General features: G+C 40.2%; 3 protein-coding genes across 3 annotated transcripts in view; 2 read left to right on the top strand and 1 right to left on the bottom strand.

Moving 5' to 3' along the window:
* Positions 1 to 5,299, top strand: part of dlp (glypican dally-like) — a 44,516-nt gene extending 39,217 nt beyond the window's left edge. The window contains exons 4-8 of the mRNA XM_018101228.3: positions 171 to 327; positions 398 to 664; positions 3,005 to 3,561; positions 3,624 to 3,793; positions 3,853 to 5,299. Of these exons, the coding sequence (XP_017956717.1) occupies positions 171 to 327; positions 398 to 664; positions 3,005 to 3,561; positions 3,624 to 3,793; positions 3,853 to 4,298 (1,597 nt within the window). The 3' untranslated portion in view covers positions 4,299 to 5,299. The remainder of the gene's footprint in view (positions 1 to 170; positions 328 to 397; positions 665 to 3,004; positions 3,562 to 3,623; positions 3,794 to 3,852) is intronic.
* Positions 5,163 to 6,804, bottom strand: LOC108651491 (uncharacterized). Its single transcript, XM_018101238.3, has 2 exons — positions 5,591 to 6,804; positions 5,163 to 5,525 (listed from the first exon to the last, which is right to left on the bottom strand). The coding sequence occupies exons 1-2, from the start codon at positions 6,716 to 6,718 to the stop codon at positions 5,415 to 5,417; spliced, it is 1,239 nt and encodes a 412-aa protein (XP_017956727.1). The 5' UTR covers positions 6,719 to 6,804; the 3' UTR covers positions 5,163 to 5,414.
* A 4,853-nt stretch (positions 6,805 to 11,657) lies between these two features.
* Positions 11,658 to 12,070, top strand: part of ome (dipeptidyl peptidase 4 omega) — a 79,293-nt gene continuing 78,880 nt past the window's right edge. The window contains exon 1 of the mRNA XM_018101225.3: positions 11,658 to 11,892. The gene's annotated coding sequence lies outside the window, so the exon portion shown is untranslated. The remainder of the gene's footprint in view (positions 11,893 to 12,070) is intronic.

The raw sequence follows: 12,070 nt of genomic DNA, 5'->3' as shown, positions 1-12,070 counted from the left end.
AAAATCTGTGTATACACAAGGCACTGATCAGGCAGATGGATGGATGGTGGGGATGTGGGCGGTGCGTTCAGCATTTTGCCATTTACAAGCTGAGATTTCCGGCCAATGCTAATGAAAATATTTTGCCAACATTTTGCCTGAAACACATCCACGTCCACATCTTCTTCCAGATACATGCAATGCGTCAGCGAGCACATGAAGGAACTGAAGCCGTTCGGTGATGTGCCCGACAAGCTCTCGGTGCAAATCAAACGCTCCTTTGTGGCCACCCGCACCTACGGCCAGGCGCTGATCACCGCCGCTGAGGTCTCCAAGAAGATATTGCAAGTAAGTGAATGTTGTTGGAATTGACTTAGAATCTTTGTCTAATCGCAACTCTGACTACCTATCCATCCAGATTCGTCTCAATCCGGACTGTACCGGTGCGCTGACCAAAATGCAGCACTGCGGCGCCTGCAAGGGCTATACGGAAAAACCCTGCACCAACTACTGCGTCAACGTGATCAAGGGCTGCCTGCACTACCTGCACGAGTTCGACACCGAGTGGGAGAACTTTGCCCTGGCCATGGATAAGGTGGCCGAACGCATGCTCGGCTCCTTCAACATTGTGATGGTTGTGGAGCCCATAAACATCAAAATCTCCGAGGCAATCATGAATTTCCAGGTGAGTTGAGTGGGAGAATAGAAATAAATAAAAATAGAAGAGAACTAACTAGGGCAGGGAAAGCGAGAGATAGAGAAAGAAAGGATGACCTCTATGCTATCGTTCTGTTGAGGAATAGAATTAAATACCAATATAAAGAGAGGAACAGGCTCAAATGTCTATAAAAGAAGACTAAGTTAGGCCAGATAAAGAGAGAGAGAGAGAGAGAGAGACGAATCGTGTTGAGGAGACAAATCGATTTGAATATCAATAGAAGAAAACTGAGAGCAGACAGAAAGAAAAGATGGAAACTTAGTCCTATCTCATTAAAGGGTATCTATTCGGTGAGCATTTACGCTCATAGTATATTATAGAACTAGAACTTAACTCGTTAGGCAAACAGCTGCCGATTTGTATTTTTATGGCCATCGAATTTAGTTTATAAATTATCTCATAAAGCTGTCCGCTTGGCATGGCCCCAACTCATTTGAATAGCTGACTAACCCGACCCCCGTTCCCCAATATTAGGTATGGGAAAACCGCTGAATAGTGTCAGCTGTGGGCTAGGTTCTGAATCTGTTATCGCTAAATATTCAATATTCAATATTCAGTATTCAATTTTCGTTTTGTTCTCCTATCTTCATATTATTCGGTCTACTCCATATGCCATTTTATGGCTTTGATTCACAGATTCCGAGTTGTCTGTCCATTTACACAATTAAAAATAAAATGCGGAAAATATTTACATCCATTAATATTGCGCAGAATTTATTGAATTTTGATTGCTGTAATATTTCAAGGCTCCAAATTTGTTCATTTTTCGGTTTTCGGTTTTTCGATTTCTCGATTCGTGTGTTTTGTTTGCCATTTTAACGATTTATTTGCACAACATTTGGTTCCCATATGAATTTAATTTATATTTCCATTTAAAATTTATACATTTCTACTTTGTTTGTTGTTTGTTTTGGTGTGTATGTGTGTGTGCGCTATATCTTTAGTTGTTGCTGCTGCTGTTGCGGCATTCTGTTTTTAATGTGTTTATTTTGTGTATTTTTTTTTGTCGGCCTCATAAAAGGCCAAACGGCGTAAGCAAAATAGTTTTTAATTTAATTCTTATTAGTTTTTTTTTCTTAGCATCTCACAGCATTATTTTAAGCAAATCGCAGATTGCGAACAGATCTTCGCTCCGGCGACTACAGTTAGTCGTGTTTTATAGTTGGGATAGGCCAAGAGCCGCGTGTCGACTGCTGTTGCCTGGCAGTTAGATAAGACCTACTTAAACCTAGCCCTAGCAAGACCCTTAACTGTAAAAGGTAGTCGCTCGCAACTGTCTGTTTGTCTAGTCTGCGCACAACTTGAGGTAGTCAGCGTGTCAACAATTACCGCCCCTCGATAAAGTTGCGCTGATAAGGCAGCCCAGACCGACCAACGATTTATTGAGGGCCTCGTTGCTCATTGCATGAGTAGTAAATCAAACATATATGGATTCTTTGTATGAAGTCCAGCTATAAATAGCTCTTGGCATGCGTCCATGCAATGCAACTGTAGAGATTATCTCAGCAAATCCTCAATTGTGGCGAGTTTCATTGACTATAGAAGGCGTTTCGAATTTAATTTGATGGGCATTAGAGGTTCAGTTTAATTAATGAATACGAAATTTCAATTTGAATTGATTTAGATCAACAGAAAGTGAGTGATTCCATTATTGGAAATAAATATCAACTTGAAACTTTCTTCATTTTATTATATATAACAATAAAAATAATAGAACTTATTATTTGTACCAAATATTATATGTAAAAACTATATTTAAGTTAATTCATGCTTGCATTAACTAAAAATAATTATTTCCAAAATTCAAAGAAATAATAATATATAATGCTATAAATAATTGATATAAATAAGCTAGGGTGGTTCAACAGCTTCCAGTATTTATAAAAATATAAGTATAATAAATTATGTCCATAGGAATCAAATAGAAACTAAATACATGTATAAAATGCTAAGCTTCTAGAAATAAATAAATCATTCTTCTAATACTCACAGAAATATGAATAAAATACCATTTTATGAAACAGTGGTTATGTAACGATCATCCTAATTTTATAAATTAACTAAGCAAATGTGGAATATTTATTACTCTTATTTAATTCTTGAGCTTTAGATTTAAGAAAACACAAAAAAATTTCGAACGTATCTTGAATAGGAATTCAAATATAAGTCTTACCAAACTAAGGGTTAGGACACTTTAAGCTTCCATATTGAGTATAAGGACTTTGCCTTGATTAATTCACATAAGTCTTACTATAGCTCTTCATTTCTATGCCATGATCTATAGCTTCGAGCACTCCTTTTTTTCAGGATTCTGGTCAGGACATCACCAGTCGCGTGTTCCAGGGCTGTGGCAAGCCCACTTTGGGACGTGCCAAGCGCTCAATTAGTCCCAAAATGCTGCTGGCGCCATCTGCCGCCGCCGTGCAGGAGCTGCGTGCGCACAGCACTCCGGAGGCGGACACGTTGGACATCGATGCCACTTTGGATGAGGCGATTGTGCTGCGTGAGCGGCGGGCAGCCGAGCCTGGCTCGCAGGACTCGTCGGCACAGCAGTCGCAGGAGCAGGGTAATGGTAATGGCAATGGCAATGGTGGCGGCAACAGGCGTCAGCAGCAACGCCGCAAGCAGCAGCGACGCAAGCAACAGCAGCAGAACAATCGCAACGACAACGACGACGACGATGGCGACAGCAACGGCGGCAGCAGGGAGCCCATTCTGGACAAGATTGTGCGGGACATTCGCCAGCGTGTGAAGGACTACAAGAAGTTCTGGTCGAACCTGCCGCACTCGATGTGCAGCAATGAGGACATCGCCACCTCATCCGATGTGGACGGCATGTGCTGGAACGGGCACACCATAGACAGGTGAGAGTTTGACAGTTTGAGTCCCATGATCTATCAGATTATTAACGACTTCGTCTACTCAGATATATGCACTCGGTGACCACGGAGCACGGCTCGAATCCTGAGTTTAACGGCAATCCGGCGAGCCCTCGCCAAACGGCGCAGATATCCACGCAGCTGTTCCATCTGAAGAACGCCATCAGCCACTTGCGAAACGCCTACAATGGTCAGGATGTGGACTGGAGCGAGCAGGGTAAGTCAGCTGCGCACTGTGAGTAGTGTTGCATTCTAATTGTCGCTCTTGAATTGCAGAGGAACCATATATGGGCAGTGGCGCTGGCTCCGGCTCTGGGTCCGAGGATGACGAAGATGATGATGAGGGCTCTGGCCTAGGTCCGTTCGAGCCCAGCCACAAGCCGGACGTGGATCATCCGTCGGTGCGCGTCAATGCTGAGAACGACGATGATGAGGATACCAATCCGTCCGTTACCACCCACACATCGCGTCCCAATGTGGATGATAAGAACCCGCTGGTGCACACCACGCACCTGGACCACGATAATAACGATTTAGATGATCCGCTCAACAACCACGATGTTGAGGAAGACGAAGAAGACTCCGTCCCCGACTCGTCGTCAGGTGGCACCAGAGGCACCTCCAGCGCACCGGAGAAGATGACGCTGCGTCGGGCTCTGGTCGTCTATCTGCTGCCCCTTTATATGGCGTGGTTCGGCGGCGTATGCGCCGATTTGCTGTGATTTTACAAAACGCTGCCCCCAACGAAAGCGAAGCGAGCAAGCGAACAAGTGCAGCCGATATGGAGCCATTGACGCTCCACCGTCCACTGCACGCCCACACCTCTCAGTCATTCATCCATGAAACAAAAATGTTATTAGAACTTCTTTTATACGAAATGCAAGTCCAAAATTTTATAAAAACTTTTGTCAAAGCAATGAAAAAGCAATGAGCAAAAATACGAAACCCTCCCCAGCTCTGGCCAACCCTCTCAAAAGGAGCCATATTATCGATAACTTATCGATAATTGCTGCCCTTTGGAGAGTGTTGTCCAACGTTGGCTAAATGAAAGGACGACGTAACGAGTCCCCTTACCACTCTCCCCCATTTAGAAGATTTAAGCCCATTAACCTAAGTCGTAAGCACGAAATTCTAATCTGTAAGCGTGTGAGTATGCGTGAATGTGTATGTCTGAATGAGCTTTTGCGAGTGCCTGCGTGTGAGTGCCTGGTTATTTGTGATCGTTTAGCAAAAATTAACTATAAAGATTATATAGCGTGCACTAAGCGAACTTATATTTGTATTATATTTATACATATTCTATACACATATACATACAACAAGCATATACGTAAAAGTTGCCAGCAAATATTTTAACCAATTTGAATTAACACCCAGCGTAAGCAGCGATAACTAATTTCTAACTGTACTGAACTGTAATTAGTAACTTAGTTGACCCTTCCCTCGTTTCAATTAAGATAATCGGATCACGGATCGGTTATATAATACACGCATTATATACGATATATATAACACTTGAAACACGTCCCTAGACGCAACTATTAACAGATCGGTTTTCAAGCAAGCGCATTTGTAACCCTAGCAGATAAAGCTTAAATATTTATGTATATTTATTTTTGAATTTTTTATAATTTTTAATAATTGTATTATTTTTATGTATGTATGTATTAAACGCGAATACAACAGTGAACAAACATTGAAAAGTATATTAAAGTGAAGATGAAACAAATTCATTGAAAGGCACATTGGAAGGTAAAAATTATTTATTGTTAACTATACTGCTATTTTGGATCTATCACAAAAGGCACTTTTCGAAGTTAATTACAGATACGAAGGACTTATTCTGTGGGAATATCAAATTCGATTTCCACGAATCGAGAGCTCCAGACATTCAACTCGATGGGCTCGAAGGAGATTTCCAAATTAGGATGCTTTAGCTTTTTGAGTATCTGGAATAGAAAAATGCACATATAGATACAAATAGATCCTATTCCATTGATATTGATCTATTTACCTCAGTTTGATCACACTTCAGCAAGGTGTTGTGTAGGTGAAGTGTGAGGGGCGACGATAGACTCCGCTTATCCAACACTCGATTCAAGCACAAACTGCTCAAATCCAAGAACTGCCTATTCAGCCCACTGCCCGACAGATTGAGAATCTTCAGAGATGGACTGGCGCCGACCATTTCCCACAGCTGGGTAGCAGTTGGCAGCGCACGCATTTTCGTCAAATGCAACTCCTCCAGCTGCGGCAATGTGGTGCATATCTTGTGCAGATCCTTCGACTCAATGTCGTCGTCGTGCAGCACAAGACGACGCAGATTCGTCATGCTCATCATGACCTGGCTCACGCATGAGCTGTTCCAGAAGGCGTCGTGGAAGAGAAGCGCCTTCACCCTGAGCGGTCGCAGCTTGCCCACCGTATCCAGCAAATACTCGTAATAGTCACGGGTATAAAAGGCCAGACGGCGCAGGCGGGGCAACTGCAGCAGGTTGGGCATGAAGTCGCCCAGCAGGTGATGATCATCCATGACAAGCTCCTCAAGCGTAGTGCATCTCGATATGGGCAGCACATCGTCACCCATATTCGTGTTGTATCCATAGTAAAGCAGAGTAAGCTTGCGCAACGGAATGGCGCTGAAAACCTGCTCAAATGTGGACGTGTCCAAGTCCTCGCAGCACATTAGGTGCAGCTCCTGTAGCTGATCCCAGGCCCATATGTGTCGGCCAGTAGTGCTGCCAAGTAATGTTAGTTGGCGTAGATTCGGAAAGAGCTGCGTCAACAGTAGCACCTTCTCGTCCGTCTCCTCTTCGCTCTCAAAACCCAGATCACAGTCAAGCGTCACCAATTTGGGAAATTCATAAGCTCTCCATTTCTGTAGTAGCGCAATATCAGTTTGTTTAATTGTCAGTTTCTGCAGCGACCCACTGGCGAGCTGAAGGAACTCCTCCATTTCGCTCGACTGCTGCTCGAAACGTTTCACCAAAGCCTGGTCCATGTAGGCGACCTTTAGGTGCTCCCACTGGTACCGGACAACAGACCGCAGGCTCTTGGAGAGTTGCGCTAGGTTCACTTGATCTTTCAGATTCAAATATTTGAGGATGGTCAGCCAGCAATCATCGTTTAGTTTGTCAAACATTTCTACTTTGATCAATTTACATACAATTCAAGAGAAATAAGAATAGAGAATAAAGATGCCTACTGAAATTACTAAACTGACAGCCGGCTGTTGACAATCAGCTGATTGAACTGCTTATCAGAAAGCCAAGCAGTTGGAATTAGCACTGCTTGCGCAAGCAGTTGTGTGGCAATGTCAATATGACGTCACAATTGATTAAAAATAATCCAATGCCGTTGAAAATGCCAAGATATACTCTGAATTTCAAATTATGATTACATTTTCTAGTTTAACATATGTTGCTCGAGTTGTAGAAAGTAGAAAATCGGATGAAGCGAGTATGCGTTGTTCTGGCACAATAAATAATACATTTAAGAATTAATGGTAATAAAAAAAAGTTCATTGTTTATTTTAGTAATGACTCATTAGACCCTGAAGCAATTTTCAATGGGAAATCAGGCTCTAATGATTTTGTTAAAGGTATGTAACAGGCAAAAGGAGGCGTGGCAGACCCCACAAAATATACGTATTCTTGATAAGGACGACAAGTTGGGTCGATTTAGTCCTGTCCATTTGTCCGTCCTATGTCAGTGTATGTATATTACGCGCATATTGAGTTTTTCTCCAAAAATCGATAGCTACTCCCAATATTTTACTATCGATTAAAACCCATATCGAAAACTAGTGATTTAATTATATATCCAAACTTGAAATGTAGGCTTTTATGTATTTTATATAATTTTGATTTTGGTTGTAATCTAACCCCGACTCCTATAACCACCCCCTCACCGTATTTCAAATATTGGAGAAATTTGCTTTGGCCATTTGCACGCATTTCAATGTTATGAAAACGATCTACAAGTTTCATGGAGATAGTCCATCGACAAGAAAAGTTATTAAGCAATTAAGCTCCCATAGTAAGCCCACACTGCAGTCTATGCGAGTTTATGCGTATATGCCTATGCGTGTCTGTATGTGTTTCTAGCAGAAAGGCGCAAAGAATTATTGAAATATCAGTTCTTAGAAGGGTTCAAGGATTTTTTAGTCGAGCAGTCTCTGTAGAGCTTTCTAACTTTTTATACCCTGAACCCATTGAAAATGGGAAATCAGGGTATAATGGTTTTGTTGAAATGTATCTAACAGGCAGAAGGAGGCGTGGCAGACCCCACAAAGTATATATATTCTTGATCAGGGCGACGAGCTGAGTCGATTTAGCTCTGTCCGTCTGTCTGTCCGTCCGTCCGTTTGTCTGTCCGTATGTTTGAACGCGTCGATTTCAGAAGATATAAGAGCTAGAGACTTCAACTTTTTTTTAAATGTCCGTATATATCACGCGCATATCGAGTTTATCACTAAAAAACGATAGCTCATTCCGATACTTTTTTATCGATAAAAAACCTTATCGAAGATCACTTAAAAAATTATATCTCCTACATCTTTCAAGCTAGAGTCTCCAAATTTAAAATTTACCCTCCACCCCTAAATCCACCCCCTCACCCTCATCTTTGTAAAAGTCGTATATCAAATACTAGAGACTTGTGCTTCGGTATACACATACATTTTAGCATTAGATTACGTTCTGAAAGTTTCATTACGATCATACATCTAGAAATTAAATTATTCAACAAATAAGTTCTCATTATATTGCCAACACTGCAGCGCAGCCCAAGCCCAATCGCCTGTATATGTGGGTGTGTGTGTGCGCGTGTGTTTGTTTGTATGCGTGTGTGTATGTGTGCCAATTATTATTGAAATATCAGTTGCTTGTAGGGTTCAGGGGATCTCGTAGTCGAGCAGTCTCGACTAGAGCTTTCTTACTTGTTTCACATCAAATTTCTTAGTAAAGCTGAACTGAATGTATAGAACTTCGTGACTTGTTCGTTCGTTTTAAATTAGGAATGGATTATACGTATACTTATACAAAGAGCACTTTATTTCCTATTAAATGTGAGTCAAAAGCTTCAGAAATATAGTTCGGAATTTTATTATATATATACATATATACAATATCACTAACCATACAATGTTTTCTGTTTTTCTTGAGTTGTCGAAACTATCCGAAAATTATATATAATTAATTAATTAATTACAATACTTTTTTTTTGCAGAAAGTAAGTTTCAATTCATTTAATTATCATGAATAGGTTTTAGAGTATAACGGAATAAAATAACAATTCCCTATTTTCAAGATCAGATGTGGATGGCAACCCTGGAAGTGAAGCTTAGGTCTCAGACATTGGGCAACCTAAAGTAGTCATTGTTGTGCATTTGCGCTGAATTGTTGAATTGGCTCAACATGGATTTCAAGTTTATAATGCTCATATTTTATAGTTATTCTTTACGATGTGAGACGCTGGCATCTTCAATCCCCCAAACAATAGGTAATGTTGTACGCATCCTATACAAAAGAATATTCAAAGGTACAATTGAATTATTTCTAGGACACTTTTTAAATATCAGCCACTTGCTGGGAATTGAAAATAATTTTAATGCGGTGGTTGAGCCTTTTCAAAAAGTGAATTCCAAATACTTCTATATTGAAAAAAGCAGAAGAGTCACTTGGTTCGAAGCTCTGCACAAGTGTCGGGAATTAGGTGCGAATTTGGTCAATTTTCAAAATAAAGACGATTTGGATGCAGTACTATCAAAATTAAGTACAAAACGATGTTATTGGATGAGCCTAACGAATCTTTCCAACAAATCAGAGTTCATTTCTATTACTAGCGGCCAGCAACCCAACTATACAAGATGGGGCTACGGGGAGCCAAATAACCTCTTAAATAGGGAACATTGCGTAGAGCTGATGGCGCATAATAAAAAGAAATTCATTTATAACGACAAATGGTGTTCTCGCCGCTGCAACTTTATTTGTGAGACAAAACTGCCAACCCAAATAAATATAGTTTTATGGTGAAACATCAGTTGAATATGATACATATGTATAAGTCAAAAAGGAATCAGTGGCATATATGGATTAATGATGAAAGTATAAGACTCGTGAAAGTAACTTAATTAATGGTATCTGAAATAATTTTCATTACCCGAACCTACAATTATATATTAAGTATTTAGTTTTTGCCATATACAAATTATCCAGATCACTTGAGGTTGATAGCCAAAATATAACAGAAATAACAATCGTTTAAAATATGTATATTAATACAGTCGACTCTCGATAATTCATACACCGCTAATCTTACGCATTATCGTGTTTCTACTGTATAAGGATTAAAAACTTTTGAAATAAAGTCATAATGATTTAAGTGTATTTAACAGGTACCTACATCAAAGCTGCATGTCTCTAGCTCTTTCAAGCTGAGTCAACACAGACAGTTTGGCAAGGGTAAATCGCTTTAGTTCTTCGCCCTGATAAAGAATATATACCTATATTTTTTAAGGTCTGTCACGTTTATACAATACAATACAGGTATACAATCCTGATGAAACTTTCAGAACTTAATCATGTCCAAATGTATGTACATTCCAAAGCATAAGTCTCTAGTACTTGAAATACGCTCTTTAAAAAGGTGAGGGTTACAACACAAATCGAAATTATATAAAATACACATAAGTCTACATTTAAAGTTTGGAAGCTGTAGCTCTAAAGATGTAGATATAGTTAAATAACTGCCTTTCGATAAGGTTTTTAATCGATAATGAAATATCGGGAGTAGTTATCGATAGAGAAAATTCAAGTCTTTAGCTCTTATATCTCTGAGATAGACGTGTTTATACATACGGACGGAAAAACAGACGGACAGGGCAAAATCGACTCAACTCGTCGCTCTGATCAAGAATGTATATACTTTGTGGGGTGTGCCACGCCTTTTTCTGTCTGTTACATACCATACCACAAAACCATTATGCCCTGATTTTTCATTTTCAATGGGTACAGAGTATAAAAAAATAAATACTTAGATCCCAACGGAAAGTCCTCTCCTCTTATATTGAGCAAGCAGTACATATTCATATACAGAGTTTGCGGCAAGTAGCAACTCACTTTAATACGGAAATTAACTCATAGATGGCGGCACCAGTTCAATTGATTTTACATATGTATGTAAATCACAACAATAACGTAGTTAGTTTACATTGATAAAGAATTTTCTCTACTCTTTTGTGTAAAGTATTTGGTGTGCATGTATGGGGGAATTTAAATGCCACGGCATATAACTAAAATAACTGAAGACGTCATTGATTTCTTTTCACAATGTACTTCTGTATAGCTCCCAGCTGTAACTAATCTTCCTGTTCGTCCAGGTATATTTTCTCAAAATCCTCAGGATGCACCTCAATGGCAGCATTGGTATCTGACGAATCTGGATCTAAGCTGTCAGATCCAGTCAAATCACTGTCATCTTCAAAGCGATTATCATCGCCCACATCCTTAATTAGGTCCAGCTCCAGATTCTGATTCTCAGTCAAACATTTACCATTAAGTTGATTCAGCGTGTTCTCCAGCTTATTGGCCCGTTCCAGCAGCAAGCCCAGGCGTTTGTCAATCTCTGCAAATATATCCCCACTCAAGGGCGTCGCGGCCAGCTGTTCTTCATTCTCAATCTCTGGCAATTGACTGTCGTCAGAATTGGCGACGTCCTCTTTATCTGGCGACGACATGATATCGGTAAGTTCAAAAATGAATATATGCTCAAATAGGAATTCAAGTTGATCTGTAAATGCTGTTTTATGTTAAACGTAAACAAAATTATGTCGACCTGTGTACAAAATATAATTTGACTACTTCATATAATACAGGCCTACTAAACTCTGCCGGAGACAGATAGACCGAACGAGTGAGAGAGAGTAAGAACGAGTGAGAGAGGAGTTACTATAATTTTGCAACTATAAACTGAACAGCTGAGCAGCTGAGCATGTGAGCAGCACCCGAGACGATGCTCCAAACAATCTCTGGGAGCGATCAACGCATAGCGGCTTTTTCTTGTGTTTTTTTTCAGTGAGTGCGCGAGCGGCAAACGGTAAACAACAGCTGCTGGTAACGAAAAGCGACGAAAAACAAGAAAATTATTGGCTCGTTGAAAACGAACGACAATTACAAAAGAAAAAGTCAAAAAGTAGCCACAAGCTGCTGCTGCAAAGGCCAAGAGACCTGGAAGGCGACAGTCGAAAAGGCAACAAGATACAAAAGTATCTTCCGAATGCGCGAATCTTCATTTTCGTATTGAACAATTACGCAAGTGAGTTGCAAGTGAATTACGCAAATTAGCAAATCTCTGCTCTTGCATTGCAATCAAATTACCTGAGACGCGGCTTTTTGCCTCAAAGTGGCCATTAGTGCAATAGAGTGGGCTAAATATAGTGTTGTTATCAGTGTTGTTATCTGGTTCTCGGTACTTCAGACTTTCAAGTCGTTGG

The sequence above is a fragment of the Drosophila navojoa genome, chromosome 4 (assembly GCF_054131105.1).
Source record: "Drosophila navojoa isolate 15081-1374.11 chromosome 4, UAZ_NAV_1.0, whole genome shotgun sequence".
In the NCBI taxonomy this organism is placed as follows: domain Eukaryota; kingdom Metazoa; phylum Arthropoda; class Insecta; order Diptera; family Drosophilidae; genus Drosophila; species Drosophila navojoa.
Note: the sequence above shows the minus strand (reverse complement) of the source record. Positions and strands in the feature narration are given on the sequence as shown.

What these genes read in the sequence shown, in the direction of transcription:
- LOC108651491 (XM_018101238.3), bottom strand. Translation starts at nt 6,718, where the DNA reads ATGTTTGACAAACTAAACGATGATTGCTGGCTGACCATCCTCAAATAT. An exon ending in TGAAGTGTGATCAAACTGAG is followed by an intron (nt 5,526 to 5,590) that starts GTAAATAGATCA and finishes TTTCTATTCCAG; the next exon opens with ATACTCAAAAAGCTAAAGCA.